This window comes from Nelusetta ayraudi, unplaced genomic scaffold (assembly GCF_046127955.1).
Source record: "Nelusetta ayraudi isolate G7.1 ecotype Tasmania unplaced genomic scaffold, CSIRO-AGI_Nayr_v1 ptg000042l, whole genome shotgun sequence".
NCBI lineage: Eukaryota > Metazoa > Chordata > Actinopteri > Tetraodontiformes > Monacanthidae > Nelusetta > Nelusetta ayraudi.
In genome coordinates this window covers 3,187,162-3,205,280 of record NW_027466092.1, presented here as the reverse complement: position 1 = coordinate 3,205,280, position 18,119 = coordinate 3,187,162, and the positions used below count along the sequence as shown (strand labels likewise).

The 18,119-nt window shown below is 46.8% G+C and overlaps 1 protein-coding gene across 2 annotated transcripts in view; it reads left to right on the top strand.

Annotated features, from left to right (window-relative positions):
• Window positions 1-156: 156 nt before the first annotated feature.
• llgl2 (LLGL scribble cell polarity complex component 2) overlaps window positions 157-18,119 on the top strand; it is a 30,787-nt gene continuing 12,824 nt past the window's right edge. For both annotated transcript variants that reach the window (XM_076033680.1, XM_076033679.1), the window contains exons 1-9: window positions 157-405; window positions 11,553-11,672; window positions 13,714-13,811; window positions 14,992-15,073; window positions 15,208-15,323; window positions 16,151-16,309; window positions 17,065-17,227; window positions 17,345-17,477; window positions 17,581-17,635. In XM_076033680.1, coding sequence (XP_075889795.1) covers window positions 11,598-11,672; window positions 13,714-13,811; window positions 14,992-15,073; window positions 15,208-15,323; window positions 16,151-16,309; window positions 17,065-17,227; window positions 17,345-17,477; window positions 17,581-17,635 — 881 coding nt within the window. In that variant the 5' untranslated portion in view covers window positions 157-405; window positions 11,553-11,597. The remainder of the gene's footprint in view (window positions 406-11,552; window positions 11,673-13,713; window positions 13,812-14,991; window positions 15,074-15,207; window positions 15,324-16,150; window positions 16,310-17,064; window positions 17,228-17,344; window positions 17,478-17,580; window positions 17,636-18,119) is intronic.

Below are 18,119 nucleotides of genomic sequence, written 5' to 3'. Positions count from 1 at the left end.
AGTGGTTAAAATCCACGAACGCGGGGGATTGGAAGACAACGCGGAAGTTGGACGTGATGACAAACGGACTTTACAAGAAGTACGTGAATGCATCGCATGGGAGGAGTTAGCAAGACCACTGAAGTTTAGCCTAGCAGGAAACGCTGAGGCTATCGCCACAGCAACAGAGAAAGAGGGAGCAGCACTTCGTAGTTTATTACCGGCGACCAAGCGGATTTTTTTGTTCGGGGGGAAACCTCGCCGTGGCTCGGATCTTAGCAGATCTCACTTTCGCTCTGGAAAACATTCACTCTGACTTCATACGAGAGCTCGTTGCCAACTGAAACCCAGCACACTGGCCGGAGGTGGAATCTCCCCCGTCTGTGAGCGGTGGACGTCGGCCGAGAAACTGCCGTTTTGAATCAGGTGAGTGGGGAGGTGGGCCCGCAATTCACGCTTCCACGGAGCTGCAGTCCCACAGGTGTTTGTGTCAGTCGGTTGGCTGACAGTTGGCGCGCCCTGTTCATCACAGCCACCTGCTTTCTCTTCCGCGCACCCTAGAGCTCCCATTCAAGCTAGCCAAGTTGTGTGTGTGTGTGTGTCTAGCCAGACACTGTTCTAATTGGTCACCGAGCTAGCTGCTTATGTCTCCCACTCTTTCTTTAATACCTTTCTTCGCCGTGAGTGAAGTGCAGTTTAACGGCCCCTCCTTCGGTCGTCGTTATACTTTGCACCACTCATTCCTCGAAAGAATAGCACTTAGCTGCTCTATTTCAAACATTCTTCACTTAACGTGCTGTCTGAACTCGCAATTCCCTACGTGTTTGAACTTTTAGCCTTCACGTTCACGACCCCGATAACCCTCTTGTTTCCTGCATTCGACTCAACATCTGCGGTGACACGAACGCCGGATGGGTGGGAAATGGTACAGACAGGGCAACTGTTTTCAAGGGTTTGCCAACCACCAACATTAAAAAAATAAAAAAAATAAAAAAATAAATAAAAACTTATTCACGGTGGCACAGGCACCTGGCGGGGATGGGCTGGGCACCGCTGGGCGGAGTGATATGGTCGCCGAAAGTCGGTCATTCAGCGAGATAAGCGGACGAGGGGGGGATTGGAGCAATGAGTTAATTTATGTGATAACAAACACGCCCGGCCTTAAGAGTGTGATTCAGGTGTTTTGTGTCTCCGACAGCTTTGGCTGTGTAGACAGGTGAGTGAGTGACTGGGTTGAGTGGTTTTCCTGATAGCGCTTGCATAATGACGGAAACGTATGTGGCTCGGGCTAGGCGTGTCTCCCCGGCAGGTATGCTCGCAACGTTGCAGCCCTTTGCGTCAACGGTCTGGTTTCAGGCGTGAGTAATTGGAGTGTTTTTGGGGAGGGGGTTAAGTCGGTGAGCGGTGTAGGTGGGCGGAGAGTGCCGCCGGTTTGTCAAGTTTGTGGACGACATCGGTTTATGTTAAGAACAGTCAAACAGCCCCCCTGAATCCCGCATTATCTGCAGTAATCCCGGTAAACCCACGCCCACAGCCGCCGGATCAGTCGTTACCGTAACCTGTCGGCTCGTCGCGCGGTGCTGTGGGTGTATCCTGTGGGTGTCGACCGAAGGTGCCAGCCTCTCTCTCTCTCTCTCTCTCTCTCTCTGCAAATATCATTTGGATCCCAGCCCCCCCTTTTTCGATTGTGCTACGACCTAACAAAAAGAAAAAGAAAAGAAAAGAGTGTCCTGTGACTGAAGGACACGTTGGCCACGTCCTTCCAACTCCACCTGCGCCCCGGACAAAGCGGCTCTTTGTTCTCTGTGGACTCGGTGCCATTACACCTGCATTGTGGAGTCCACCTGAAACTACTATGGAGGCAAAATAGTTGGCCCCTCCCTGCCAAGTGTGGGGCAAGACCGCACACCGAAAGCCGCCCGTCTGCCCGCTGACTCAAAGGGCACGCATGAGATTGTACCTCCGGTGCTTCCAAGTCTCTGGGGGTTTCATTCTGCTCCGCTGCCTGCGACGCGGTGGAAAAAGGCCTCTGTTCAAACCGAGGCTTTTGTTGTTGTTGTGGCGTTTGTTCCGTGTTTGGAAAGGGGGACAAAATAGAATGCGACTCTGAATCAAAGGCAGCTCAAACACCTGGCTGAGGGTGTTGTCGCTAACCTGGGAGGGAGAGGTATCCGTGTATCCCTTTGTGACATCACCAAGATGGTAAAAGTAGTGAAATTATTATTTTTTTTTCTTTTCCATATATTGTGGGACCTATAAATCGACACTTTAAGTTGAGCGAATGGGTAGCAAAGCTGCACAGGGCTCCAGACAAATGAGTTAATATAACCGGAGAACTGTCTAAAGATGCTTCAGTTTAAAGAGGAAACAATTAAACATAAGGAGACTTTTTTCTGTATTTTTTTTCTTTGCCTGTAAACTTCAAACGGCTCTCGGCTTGGCCTCAGACTGTCACACGCTGTGTTCAGCGCAGTTAACTGTTAACTCGACTGCCGTTATACCTCTTCCAATGTGCAACACATTAGCAGACAGTGGGAAAGAATCCGTTTGTGGTTTGCAAGTGGGGCGGCACAGGCTTTAGGAACAGCAGAGCTCCCATCACATATCACACTTGTTGGATAGTGCCTGCATGTCGTGTGCAAAATGACCCGGGCAATCGGCGAATGAGTTAAATTGTGACTTGTGTCTCGCGGGATTCAGTCACTAATCCATTGTCGGTGAACACAACGTGCAAAGTCCAGCTGTGAGTTCTTCCACTTCGCAGACAGAAACACCGCAGAGTCGGTTTTATCTCTTTTATGAGCGAACTGCCAGTATTGCGCTGCATTCCAAATGGCGCTCCTGCTTATCAGGGCAGAGGAGGCTGTAAAAGCCGGACAGAGGGACCTGCTCGCCAGTTCAACACCACTTTGCTCCCTAACCCAGAAATTGACCCAGGGGGCGAATGTTTGACCAAAAGAATCCAGAGAAGAATCAAACGGAGCGTGTGCGTAAACACACACACACACACACACACACACACACACACACACACACACACACACACACACACACACACACAGAGCATGCTTTTGAATGTAAATTCACTCGGTAAAAGAATATCCAGTTCTAACCTGTGCAAACGCACTGAAAGCACAAATTAGGAAAATAAAATATGATTCTAAATAAAGGAGCAACTTGTTTTCTGCAGGTTCTTGTAACTTCTCAACCCAATAATATAATGCCACTTAATCACACAGTACAATGCTCTCACTGGTGATACTTGCATCTGCTCCAGCTTGTGTTTAAACTATCAGCTGCCCTGCTGGTTTGCCCTGCTGGTTCACCCTGTGTGCTAATTACATGTTTCTGATGTTGCCGGTGTCACACGCCGCTATTAACTTTCCAGCACTTCAGTTTCACTTTGATGTCGTTCCACTACGTTAACACGGAATCAAAACAAAACGCTGGATGAACACATTTTTACGGGACGGATGAATTTATGGCCCGTTTATTTGCTTTTAAAATATTTGGACGGAGCAGTGTGGGAAAAGTAGCCCAGAGTTTACAAATACATTTTGCACAAGAACTCGCTGGAGTGAGTTGTGTTTGTTTTCTTTGTTAAATAGATGATAAGCATTGTGTTTATGAATAACAAAAGAGCAATTAAGAATTTAATCTGGTGTATGTTTTGGGGTCTGTGAGACTAATTGACCGACGCCGGTGCGTCGCCCCAAAGTGGAGGATTTTGACCCGTTTGGAATAGCCTTTTTAGCAACACTGTGCTAAATGATTATGGCATAGCTAATTAGGTTTGCTCGGCTTCGTCATAGAAGCATTGATCCAACTGGCTCTGACAAGTGGGTCAACCTTGTTCAGCACATTAAGGGGGGGGGGGGACAGGTCTGAGGTTGAAAGCGTGCAGTCATGGAGTGTATGGGCGAGTGCCTACGACGACTTCCATGTATAATAAATGTGAGTGGCGGCGAAGGGAAAGCCTCAAGGCAGAGACGGCTCTGTTGATGAGGTTCCTGCTGCGTCTGTGTCCGTGCGTGTGCGTGCACGCGAGCAACTGTCGAGGAATGTGAGTGATCAGACGGTCATCAAACAAGTAAAATAACTGTCTTTAACATTAGTGTATATTCAAGTAGTTGTCTTATTTCACTTTAGGAAGCCAAATACTTTTCAATCATTATTACGTCATAATATATGATATATAGCGATCCATGAGTAATAAAGCATCGATGCAGAAAATTAAATAATGAATAACCGCTAAATTTGTAGTTGGTCCTTATCATTTCACATCAAACAACAGCAAAATGTGTGTTTGTTTTTTTTTGTTTGTTTTTTTAAAGAAAACTGTAAATATTAAATAAATTGCCAAGTCAATTGTATCCAGCTTCAGTCGTCTTTAAATCCCCTTGTTAGCGTTAATTAACAGTCTTATTATCACCCTTCTTGCTGTCGTAAAACTGTTTCCCTGCGAGGCACAGTGACACAACTCTGTCAAAACACCCATCTTGTTTGGCCCTCCTCCAAAATGCTTCTAATCCAGTTTCTGTCCACGAGGCCCACTGTCTCAGTTCCACCAGTGTAAACACGCTATTTGTCAACTCCCCGCCCATGCTCGGACCCATACCCCCCCACCCCACCCCACCACGCTGCTGATTGCAGGAAGGCGGGAATGAGTTGGTGGGAGCCTTGTTATCCTGCCAGCCGCGCCCGACGCTGACAAGATCTCATTTGTTTTGTTAGTGGAAGGAAGCGTCCCTGGTGTGTTTGCTGGAACGCCGGCTCGTCCCGCTGCTCTGTCTGTCTCGTCATTTTCTTTCACTGACACCCGTCGCTCATGACTTATCCAACGCGTCCAGCTCACGGCGGAGTAACTCGCCGCTGCTCACCTGCAGCAGCGAGCGAAATCGACTTCAAGTCCCCACTGTTTGAGAGGAGGAATCAGGAATGTCGGTTTAATCTGGTGACTTATTTAACCGCCTCTATGTGCTTGTCAAGGGCAAATCTATCGGCATTATCAACGCTTCTAGCTGAATACATGCTTGAAATGACCTTAAGTGGATGTGGATTAAAACTAGACACTAATTTACTCATGTGCTGGTGTTTGTGTGGCAGGAGGTTGCTCAGTGTTCTGTTCTTTGCACTGCCAGTGTGTGTGTTTGTGTGCCTTTTATATTTATACTGTGAACAACATTTTCAGTAGTGAAAAATGGAACTGCAGCTATCGATTATTTTTTTTGATTAATCTATCGATTATTTTTTCTTATACCTGATTGAACAGTTATTTGAATATGCAAAAACAAACACTAATAATGGGACAAAGACGGCGAACAGCAGAGCAAATGTTTGGAGGCAGGAAAATGAGCAAAACAAAGCTTTGGTTCTGGAAGATTTTTTTACCAAATAATTCATTTTCATCGATAAGTCGAGTCGATTAATCGCTTCAGCTGTAGTTGTGTAACACCTTAACAGTCCAGCGCTGCCCTCATATTTTAACCATATCAGCCGATGGGATCGTGATCAGCTATCAGTTAGAACTCTAGTGCGGCTCTGCTGTGAGATGATGCTAATCCGGGGCTCAATGCACTGCGGAGCTCCCGTCACATTAGAGACAATTAAGACAAGGGTGATAATGGGCATCAGGGTTTCTTTAGTAGCCCCCACTGTGCGTCAGCTGCTCCCTTCAGCCTCACTCAGCTGCAAAAACTGCCAGCTAACACGCCAAGGCTCGGCTGGCATCAAAGCACTCCCTGCAGTGAAGCCACCAAGGTAACTGGGTGAGCCACCTGAGTGGAAGCCACGCAGTTTGATTGTTGTCACACCTCCTTCCTCCCTGGGACTTGAAGCAAGCGGCGGCATAGCTGCTGATTGCATAAGCCCATAATAAGTGGCGTCGTTCGGATGCCTGGAATTTCCTGGTCGCTTGTGCACCCTGAGGTTGAGGTGCTATGTGCGCTATGTCACCGAGTGTGCAGGGCTACGCAGCGAGCAGCTCTGCCGGTTGAGTCACCCCCGAGTTATTTTCCTGTCTGGGCACGCTGCACTTTTTTTTTCCCCTCCTCATCCATTCCCTCCTTTCTCAACTTCAGATGTCTCGGTTGATATCCTGGGAATTCGGTGACGTCACATTACGGCAAAGGGGAAAAAAAAAAAAATAATCAAACAAATAGTTGGCAGGTAGCAGCTGTCAAGGTGACAAACGGAAGAAACCTTTGGTATTGCTTCCCTGTTGGGCTCCAGCATCGTTAAAGGTCCAGTGTGTAACATTTTATACTGTTGGCCCGGGTTTCCTCCAAAAATGGTGGCGCGAGATGGCAGCTAACCAGGAGCTTTATGCATATTCTTATTATATATGAGGACCATTCTAAGGGTTGGTAAACCAAATGACTTTGATTGTACTGCGAGTGTTCACTTTTATTAATCTGTTTATGGGATGTATGTTGAGCTTTTACCCATGTAAAAATCACAAATCAAGCCAATTGCACACTGGACCCTTTCAGTTTGTGTTGCACTGAACGTGTCATAGGTTTATCGGATCGTGTTGCATCACATGACATCGTATGTCGTATTGTATCATCGGGCCATGTGCGTTGGTCACAGCCACATATAGAGATCAACAACATTGTGAGGAACGACCTAACAATCGCCTTCACAGTCAAAATGCAGATTTGCCGCTGCCGAGGGAAATTTGGGAGATTCGCCGTACGATGAAATAAATGAAAGTAGGACATGAGTGAACGACACAGTGGACCAGCTGGTTTGCTGTGTTTCCGTGTCAACCAGCAGTGGCCCTTATTGTTTCTGCGATTAGCCCTGAAACCGTCAGGTACTTCCCTGTCACACTCACAACTTTGTCGTCAGTGTGGACAAAGCATTGTGCGTTTGATGGACTTTTTGTCTTGCAAGATAAGCCTCGTTTCAGTTTTACAACTCACGTGCTCGGTTAATCATTAACATTTGTGCTCTTCCTTCCATTTTAAGTAAGTGGAAGCCGTGTTTAGAGTCCCATCAGTATGTTTTCACCCCTGTAAAGCTGTGAATATTCACACTCACCGTTCACTTTATTAGTTGCTGGTACTAGGAAGATGCAATCTAGTACAGGTGGGCGGTGAGTAGTTTGTAATGTCTATGGTTCAAAAATTTCCTAATGATAAAATCACTTTGCTATATGCAGAACTGTGACAAGAGGAAGAAGAAGAAGAGAAAAGAAATCCTGCTCGAGGGCAGAAAGTCTTGAAAAAAATAATAAAATCACTGAACGCCCTGATGGAGCAATTGGAAGTCATGCTAATGTCTGTAGCCGCCGTTTCCATTACATTTCTTTTTCTAAAATATTTCAAAAATTTTGACAGAGTACAATTTGCAGGTGTTTCCATTGAATGGTGTGAAGCGCGCAAGCGGTAATTCTCGTAAGATTTTGTCGTGCAAGATTTACGGTGATGATGTTTGCTTTTGTTCGTTTACGTTGGGTGGCTGTCATATTTTTCTCTTTGATTACTTGTAAAAAAAAGTCAGCACTGAGACAAACCTGCCGTCCACTCGGTTGACTGGAGAATTCAGAAGGAGCTGAGAATGTTGTTCTCGTTCTCTCTCTTCCTCTGATGTAGCGGCCTTAAACGTTACTTACTGCAGGTTTGCCTAATTGTGATGTTCACTCCGATGCCCGGGCCCTGTGTGATAAGTAGCTGGTGTAAAAATACCACTTTGACGAGTGGGTAATTTGCGCCGCACCGGCTGCGAGGTTACTTGAAAGGTCGCAATTAATACGCCGCGGGATTGGAATTCGCACAAGCCGTCTTTCCAGGAGCGGACCGGGCTCTCCATCCTGGGTCCCTTCACTCCGCTGTTTCCTCGCGTGGACGTTCTCGCTCTTGTTTTCCATCAGCGGATTCCTATGGTCGCCCTTAGAAGCAGACCTCCCACCCTGCCTTTGTTAGGCGGCCTTACGGCTCTGGGCTCCGTCTTTCTGCTTCACCGCTTCCCCCGGCTGGCTGGGAGCAGCACATGTGTGCGCGCACACACACACACACACACACACACACACACACACACACACACACACACACACACACACACGCACACTTGCAAGGTCTACGAGGAGTTCAAGCTTGCAACCTGCTGGGGGGACGAGCGTGTTGCCCGTTGATGCTTCTACTTGGGTTAGGGTCAGGGTTTAGTCAGCTGGGTGTCAGTTGCTACAGGGGCCTTTAAGTGATTCGACATGGGGCACGACACACACACACGCACTCTGTCTGTCTCACCTGCTGAGGGGATCTTTAAGAGGCAGCTGTGACGCTTGGCTGTGGTGACTTCTGAGTTTGCTCAGTGATTTCGGTTTTGTTCCTTGAAGTAGAATTTCCGTCTGCTTTTTTTTGGACGCCCCGTGCATTTGCGATGCACTGTGTTTACGCTAAGAATCAGTCTTCAGTCTCCAAGTGCACTTTGTTTTCGTGCAGTCACCAACATTTACCCACATGCTGCGCATGCACTGTGCCGTCCAGCTCGCTGCCGGATGTCTCAGAAGTGTGACGTCCCTTTTTCAAACACATCCAGAGTACAAGAGTGCAACAACTACAAGAAATGTAGTTTTCTTATTTTGTGTTAACAATTAACAACAAAACTGTGTTTTTATTTGTTTGAGGCTGCCAAACCTTTTGACCCACCCAAATCCTCCACCTCCCAGAAAAAAAAAATCTCTGGCAAATATTTAAGAACAATAACTGGGATTGAGGAAACTTCTAAGGCTGTCTGGAAACTTTTTCCCACTCGTCTCTGAAGCACTCCAGTACAAACTGTCATGTTCCCTCTGGTCGTTATGTAATGTGGCGCAGCAGATGGAGCGCTTCCCAAATCTCCTGGGTTTTATCTCACGTGTGAACCGTCCGGTAAAGAGCCCGTAGAAAGCATTTGGAAGGAGGAAGCGAGACTCGGAAGGTGATCGGGTGGATCTTCTATCGCACAGTCAAGTGGTGAAGTCGCGTCTTATTTCAGGTTCAGTCGGCTCCACGCTCTCTGCCGGTGCTGGGCTGAAACCAGTAGCGCGTCTCTCTGAATGATCTTTTCAGAACCCTTGCCAAAGCACAAACGTAAATTCTAATCCCAGCTAATCTCTTCCGCAGCAGCAGCTATTGTTTGCAACTCGTGCCACTTTCTTCCTCCTGCTCTTCCTCTGTGTGACCAGCTGACTTCCCCCAGAGCTGCACCCCTCCTGTCGCACTTTAACTGCGGCCTCTAAATCCAACTTCTCGCCGCGTTAAAAGAACAGCAGATTGGTTTCAAAATTCAATAAAGTTTTCTTTTGGAAAGCCAGATTGAAGCGTTGCCGGCTGGGAGGTAGGCGAGCTAAAAGCGATGACATCGATGCAGTCTGGCCGCGAGCTCCGTGATTATGCACTTTTTCAATAATTCCGTGCAAACATTGCGCGACATCGAAATAATATTTCAGCAAAGAAATTCCGTCTGCAGTCAGAAAAAGACGCCGCCCCTGCCTTTTGAGGAAGCCTCGGCTGGAAACTCTCTGGCCGTGATTCAAGCCGGCCGCTGCTGATGCGTCGGATAAAAACAGAACGGCGTCTCGGTTCTCCTGCTGCCCGCTCAAGTAAACGCGCTCGGGTTGGAAGACGGTGACTCACGGCGCAAGACTTCGTCATGGCCTCGTGACACCGCCGATCGCACGTCTCACTGCACTTTGACGCTCCCCTCTCTGTCTGCCACGGCCGGGCCGCTCCTGGAGCCCCCCCTGCGACTGCCGACTGAACCCTGGCTTCACATGACGGAGCTTAGCGAGCCACGCTCCGTCTGCAGCGTCGTCGCTAATGTGCAGTTTGAAGATTATATGGAATTCTTTTTGTTCCCACCGTCATTTTTTTTCCGTTCCCGTCTTTCCCGAGTGGCCTCTTTGGAAATCACCTGTGTGTGCGGCAGGTGTTTCATTAACTGACGTGCATGTGCGTGTGCATGTGATAGACAGACAGAGAGAGAGAGAGAGAGTGCCAAACAATGGCTTCTTAGTTTTGCCCCGACTGACCTCTGCCCCCCTTATCTTTTGTTTCGGAGGGTTTCCCCCCCTCCCTCGGAGAGATGAAGTGCTTGGCTCTCCCGCTAGAATTCCTTTCTTTCATCATCAGCCCAGTTTAGAGAAAGTAGCCTCAACCCAGCTGATCCCCCGCTTCCCATCTCGGTGCAAACCAGGGTCTTTTGAGAAGTATGCTGAGTAAAAGTTGGGGGGGGGGTGAAGAGATGTGAATTTTGGTGCATTTCTGCAGGGTTCAGGACAGGTACACTGTTGCTAGAATATGTTGGTAAAAGCAAGAAGCCGTTGACTGACGGCACAGCATGAAGCTGTGCGGCTTTGAAAGCCGAAAACATAGGGAAAACTAATTGCAGTATTAACATTGAATGGGGCAATTTGTCATTTGTCTCCGAGTGATGGCTTGTGTTGGCCGCCGGTAGCCGCGTTTCCATTGCCATTAGAATATTGCAAAACCTAAATATCGCAATAAAAACTGGTAATGGAAACACCTAAACTTGGAAAAACCTTTCAAATGTGTCTAAAAGGTTTTGGCGCTCTCGTGAGGTGGTTTTTCCAGACGTATCAATATGGCGGTATATCGCAACAGTGTCACGGAAACACTTTTTTCGCATCGGTACATCACCGGATGTGACGTACATGGTCACGTGACCAGTTCACTTCAAGTGAAAATGGCGTGCGATGTTTGGACGGAGGAAGAGACGGAATATTTTTCACAAGTAATCAAAGAGAAAAAAGAACAACCATTCTTGACAGCAAACAAATGTATACAAGCAAAAGCAAACATAATTTTCGTAATTCTCCCGGGAACGAGATTTTACGAGAGTTACGATTTATGTGCTTCACAGCATTCAATGGCAACACCTGCAAATCGCAATTGTACTTTGTTGAAATGTTAGAAATATCGCTTTTATTTTGCGAAAAACTTGTCATGGAAACGCCGCTAGTGTTTGCTGCATCGCAACTTGTTCAGCCAATGGGAGTCCATCTCCCAGTTCATCTCTGCTCTCTGAGATGGAATCTGTCCACCCATCACAAGTGTAAAAACATTTTTGTCCCCTGGACGACTTTTTCCTGCCCAGAATTTTGCAGCTCCGCCACCCTGTCCACTCAGGTGATGGTGGCGGAGTTTGAAACCCGGCCTGGGGCTCCATGTAATCCAGAGCACACTCTACCCCTGGCCCCGCCTCCGCCACATTCTGATTCTGACTTTAGACTCTGGGTTGGGAACACAACAGGGACTTCTTGGGCCGTTTCACTAATAAGAGCTTAATCCTCCGCTCGGCTCTACAGTCAAAGCTACAGTTAACTCTTCCGTTCCCTTTGGCCGCTTGAAATGTTCAAACAGTCATTTTCTAATTGAACAGCCAATTGATTGATAGCCTGAACCTTGAAGGCTGTCGCCTTGTGTGGCTACTGGCCAATAAAAGTTGATGGCCTAATAAAAGTTGTGGCTTGTGCATATCATTGCTATTATTTAATTCCAAATATATTTTTTTGTGTTTCTTATTCTTAAACTCTGTCTTGTTTACCTCTGCCTCTCTTTCTCCAGCGTGTATCGGTGAGCCTGCAGGCTCCACGCTGGTGCTGAGACAGGATGAAGCGGTTCAGACGACACGGCCAGGAGTCCCAGAGGGATCGGCTCAAACAGGAGCTCTTTCAGTTCAACAAGGTAAGTCGTCCGAGGCCACAAGCCATTGGCTGCCTCGCTCGCTCACTGACGGCGGCGACAACAAAGGGAGCTGAGAAAACAAAGCTGTGCTGTCCAAGTCAAAGTCGTCGGTTTTGTGTGTGTTGTCTTGCACGCACTTTGAAGCTGTTCCGTAAGCACAACACTGAAGGATTTTGCAATGTCTTTAGTCATATGACCGAGTAACAAAAGAAGGACACTGATGATTTCTGTGATGCTGAGAACCTCCGACTGAACACACTGAGAGGAGAGGTGGAGGGCTGTGTCTTATACTGGTTTGAACCGGCTCAGGATGGCATTCGAGGTGAAGTGTGTAATATTTGGAAATGAAATGGCAACATCAAGTGGTTACGTTTCTTTCACTTACCCTCCCTCTCCAGAGTTTGCCAGTGAACTACGGTGGCATTATGTGGACACAAAGGTGGTGACCTCGTCCTCCTTGTTCTTTGTTGGTTTATTTGAGGACGCAAGCAGTCACCCTAAATACAAATAGTGCTGGTAAGGCGGGCTGGATTGTCCACACCAGGCTTCCTTAGAAATATGGTGGTGCCAGATGGCCAAAAACTGGGAGCAAGAACCTTGATCTATGTATATTCTTCTATATAAATAAGAACTACTCTATGAGTAGGAAACCCAAATGACTTTTATTGCACAGTGAGTGTATACACTTTTATCAATGTATTTATGGCACCACATGAAGCATTAACCAATATAAAAATAAACATAACAACATAAATCAAGCCAAGTTTTACACACTGAACCTTTAAATCCTTGAGTCAATCAAGTTGGAAGTATTGATTCACTCACTGATTAGATCAATATGATAGATGGAGTTTGGGGAGCAGTGTCAGGAGGAGTTCATAACGATGGAAAATAAGTCCAGTCATGAGTCCTTTTTCGTAATGTCTCTCTGTTCTACCTTCTTTTTGAACTGAAGATCACAGCTATTTTTTTTTTCAGTGTTCAAAAGGTTTGCGTGGCCTTATACAATAATATCGAGTGTGGGAATACAGCCTAATCAATACAACACACTTTCCCTCAGTTTATTGTCCCTGCAGCAGGATTGCTGCTGTAAGCTGCAGCAAGAGCTGTCCAGCTTCCTCTCTGCTGTTTTGTTTTGTTTCTTTGTCTTTCTTCACGTTTTTCCTTGTTTGCATTATTTGAGTGAGAAGTATCCTCTCTTTCCATTATGTGCTGAGAAACGCATATAACTTGCATATTTGTGATGCTAATTGTTGAGGTGTCTAATGTGCAACTGTTCACTTTAATAGCTTTGAACACTTAAGAACATATTTAGAATAAAAGGAAGTACCAGGTAGACACTCACTTCCTTCCTCAGCCTATTAAAAATCTGCCCCACATTTGGCGGAACGCCCGTCACCGTGTATTCCACACAATATTATATGTCTGTATCTAGCTGGTGAGCTCGTCAGCGATGAGTTAAGTCTGTCCTTCACATTTTCTGCCTGCTCCAGTTTTAAGGAACTGAAAAAAAAGGAAATCAATCCATTTTTATTTATAAATTGCTAATTCAATCCAAAGGCGTCTCCAAGCACCGCGCGCAATCACAGGGAGAACCAGCTGAACTCTGCCATCTGCTTTGATCGAAATCTGCGATTTGTGATGTCGCAGGGGGGCACTGGCACCTCTCCTAGGCTGGCGACAACACTCCTGGCAAGGTGTTTGTTCCACCTGCTTTTAAATATGCTGAACGTCAGTTGTATCAGAGAATTAAAACACAACTTTTCATGGTAAAAAGCTCTAATAGATTCTTTGAAGTTGCTTCCATTAGTTCAGATTAAACGTGGGTTGAGTTTGGGAGCCCCTTTCACAGGGTCATTCCGCCTGACTTGTCAAGATGAGATCCCAGCTGCAGCAAAAAGGGGCATCGAGTGAATGACAACAGGAAGGATGTGTTTCTGCGATATCTGCCCTCCTTCCTGCTCCTTGTCTGCAGCCTCCCGCCTGTCACTGCCTGCTCTCATCCTGTCTGTCACCGTCTGTCACTGTCTGTCCTCCTCAGACCGTGGAGCATGGATTCCCCCACCAGCCCAGCGCTCTGAGCTTCAGCCCCTCGCTGCAGCTGCTGGCCATCGGCACCCACTCCGGGGCCATCAAACTGTATCCTCCACCAGAGCCTTGTGTCAACAGTTTTCCTCGGGTGGAATCTCAACGTCATGTTTGAACACGACGATGATAAATGACGCCACCGAATCCTCCTCGCTGGTTAATATTTGGTACCTGGCACTGGCTTCTTTTTTTTTTTTTTCCTATTTCCCACGCTGTTGCTCAACACCGTCTGACATTTACAGACAATGGCTGTCTCTAAATGTCAGTAGGCCACAAGCCTGCAACACAATTACAGTCATTGACAGCAGCAGCAGCAGCAGAGCCAGTTGGTACAGAGACGCACGCTGGTGTGATGACCCTGTCACCCACTTTCATTAGGATAGTGCGCCGACACAATGCAGCAGATTGTTGCAGGGTGGCAGCGTGAAATCACTGAGTGAATGTTATGAGCGTGCGTGCTCGCGCCTCTGAAGGACAGAAGGCTTCCTATGGTGTTTTTGCTCAAATCACTTGACGATGTGACCCCTGAGTGTCTGTGCAGTGCTTAAAAATGATTAGGCCACCTGTGATCAGAATGAGGAAACACAGGTATTTTAGAAATCTTTCAAAATCCTTGTTTTGGATTAGAATGTAAACGACTAAAGAGTCCGTTTGGAGCGGACTGTGAGTCGTCTCATTGGGCTTCCCTCAGAATCACAAATTGATCAGACCATTCAACCACTGAACTCACTTCAACTGTAAATAATTATTGTAATTTCTTCATCACGACATACTAATAATGTGCTTTACATTATAAAAAAATGGTAAAATGGTACCTTTGAGAATGCATGGACATTAGTAATAACAATGATTCTATTTTAGCTATAAAAACATTTCACTTTCACAACTTTTTCATACAGGTGTATCAATTATTACAGATGCAGAGAAAATGGTTGTAATTATTATCAGTGCTGCTATTTCAGGGTCGTTGTAGCATGAATCTTACATGTGGTGGCGCTCTAATAAATGTGTTTAGCTGTGTATCCGGTACATCGTGTGTAGTTTCTCTACGGAGTGGCTTGGATTTGTTCAGTAGTGGCACATTATGCAGGTGCAACCAGTGATTGGCTGAACTGCTTGGCTGATTCTTATTGCCGTATTGTCAGTTGGCTGGTCGGCTGATTTTTGCTCCTCCTCACGTTGTGATTATTGTGTGGTAGTGCTCCAGGCTTCCTCCTTGACCAGTATTCAGGTATGGAGCTCCAGGTGTGGAGTTCATGGGCCTTCATGACGAGAACGCCGCAGTCACGCAGGTTCACTTCCTCCCCCAGCAGGTAAAGTCAGCAGCACTTCTGCTTTTTAAAGTTGCCCCACTTCTTGATCATTTCTCATGGCCTCCTGAGTAGCTTTTTTTGCCCCCACTTATTTTAATGACCACCTAAATGGGTTTCAATACTGGAATGTTCAGGTGGAACTGGTGACTTTGCTGGAGGACAACAGTCTGCACATGTGGACATTACGAGCCCACCAAGGACTGTCTGAACTTCTGGAGATCGGACGGTTTACTCTCACAGGGCCACCAGGGTAAGAGGCACAGGCAGCTTTTTATCCCATATTGTCCCACATGATGATGTCACGAAGGGCACTGACACTATTCTTCTCCCAGGTTAGTGACAGCACCCTCAGACAGGTATTTGTTCCGCCACCTTGAAGCCACCTTACTGTTGCCTCCTTCCAAACACGTGAAAGACTCATCAAAGCATTGAGCTCCAGCAGGAGGCTTAAATAAAATGCTGGATGCCACAAACACAGGGCTATATATTTGTTCTCCACAGATCAGACAAGATGTTGTTTGCTGCATATTCAATTGTGCCAGCCTGCTCCACTGCGGTCCTGGATGAAAATCTAATCGTCTGAAAATGTGAATCATGGGACTTTCAAATTTCAATATATTTCAGCCACACTGAAAGTGTCACGTGGACCACTCTGGAGCAGTCGGGGTGCAGCTGACTGATCAATACGGTGTTATGTTGGCGATACTGGTTCCTCACCTGATACTTAAGGCAAATCTCCACCAAGTTTACTCTGTTCACTTTTTCCCCCCGAATCTGCAACTTTTTCTTTATTTTGAATTTTTTTTGCAATTAAAATGCAAATCTCAAACCACACAACCAATTCTGTTTTGAAAATTTTGCCTTCACCCTGTAGTAAAATTGCCGTTTCGTATGTGTTGTCGTCACGCTGAGTGAAAGAGGTGAATTTTCACCAGAGCTTTAATGAGAGACGTTGCGACACAGACGAAACCGTCGCTGCGAAGAAAAGCCACACGTTCTCCTGCCCCGGTTGTAGCATTAAGCGTGTTGCCTGCAACTATCGGTGTTCACCATTGCGCCGCTCTCTCTCGGCCTCAGTGCCTTTCCCAACGTGACCCGAGTGACGGCGGTGCTGGCCCACTCGCTGGGGGAGCTGCTGCTGCTGGGCACGGAAGGAGGACACGTCTTCATTGTGGAGGTGCCGGGCTTCAGAGAGCTGGAAGAAAGAAACATCAGCCTGGATCAAGTAGCCAACAGGTTTGCAATGCATCACACATCACTGCATGAAGAAGGATGATTTGATTTATCTTCCTTACTTTTGCACCTTTTTGGGGTTATTAGATCCAGTTTTTCACGTGTCAAAGATTAAAGAGTGTTTTTTTTTTTCTCGTTTTAAGTAAATTTCTGATTGGAGGAAATTCTCACATAGGATTCATCATTTTTTGTCGTCCTGATTTCAGTTTTGCACTCATTTCTGAGGATGTTGCATACTTAAATATTCTTTTGGTTTCTTTACGTCTCTTACCAGTGAGATTGGATTTGCTCATAGAGTCAAATAGACAATTACATTTCTAAGTTTTTGTCGATTTATATTTTGGTCTGATAACCTGATTGATCATCTACACTTTATTCAGATTCTGTTTATTGCTGAGCTGAAATCTGTCTGCACTTCCTCTGCAAGAAGCAAAAACTGCCTCTTTGCATGAAGTTCTAGTCCAGTTCTGCAGTCCAGCGTGTTTATTGAAGAATCTTTTCCTTTTAAAACTTTCATTAGAAAAGCCACCGTCTTAAACTTCAAAATTTCCCTCACGAACAACAGTTACAGCCTGGTAGTTTTTTATTGGAGAGACCCAGTTCTTCTAAATGACTTTACCGCACAGTAAATGTGGGCTTGTCTTATTTCCTTCAACAATCTATGATGCCCAGTAAACGACTCTGCCGATTGGAAAAATGAGGTTAAGGTCTTCCGACTGGGTTTCACTCCCTTCCCCCTCCCCTTATCCCTTTTGCAGCGTGCCAGAGGACTACATCGGCCGCAGGAACCTAGAACACGTAGAGGCCTTGCAGGAGAACCCGGTCGACCCCAACCAAGTGGTGATCGGCTACGGCCGAGGTCTCATGGTCATCTGGGACCTGGAGAAGCAGTGCGCCCTGCAGCACATCCCCGCCACCCAGGTGAGCTGCTCCGGGACGGTGCTAGCGGAGCCGACGGCAGCCGATGACAGTGGTGATAACTTGGCAGTTTCTCACCACCCCCCCCCCCCCGCGCCACCCCCTTCCTGTGACCCGTAGCAACTGGAGAGCGTGTGGTGGACGGAGGACGGGCGCCACCTCATCAGCTCGCACAGCGACGGCAGCTACTGCCGCTGGGCGGTGGGCGAGGGAGACGAGAGCGACGAGGAGGAGAAGTCGGACATCCCGTACGGTGAGAGCGGAGCGCCGGCCGCAGCCCAGAGTGATTCTGTCCCTGTCCCTGATCCCTCCAGTGAAGCTGATCACTGCTGCCGTTCTCCTCTTCCTCACTGCAGGACACTTTCCCTGCAAGGCCATTACCAAGATCATCCAGCTGCCCACGCAACAAGGGTGTGTGTGTGTGTGTGTGTGTGTGTGTGTGTGTGTGTGTGTGTGTGTGTGTGTGTGTGTGTGTGTGTGTGTGTGTGTGTGTGTGTGTGTGTGTGTGTGTGTGTGTGTGTGTGTGTGTGTGTGTGTGTGTGTGTGTGTAGATGCCTTTCCATTACGCCTAGAATTGAGCAAAAACCTAAATATCACGATAAAAAAACTGGTAATGGAAACACCTTAACGTCGTAAAGCCTCTCAGATATGGCTGAAAGGTTTGTACGCTCTCATGAGGTGGTTCTTCAGACGTGTTGATTTAGAGGTATATCGCAAAAGTGTCATGGAAACCTTTTTTTTCCCCGCACTTGCGCGCATGTTATGATTGGACGAAGGAGGAGACAGAATATTTTTCACAAGTAATCAAAGAGAAAAATAGAACAAGCGTTCTTGACAGCAAACGTAATTCTCGTGAAATCTAACGGGACAAGATTCTTCGAGAATTACAGCTTAT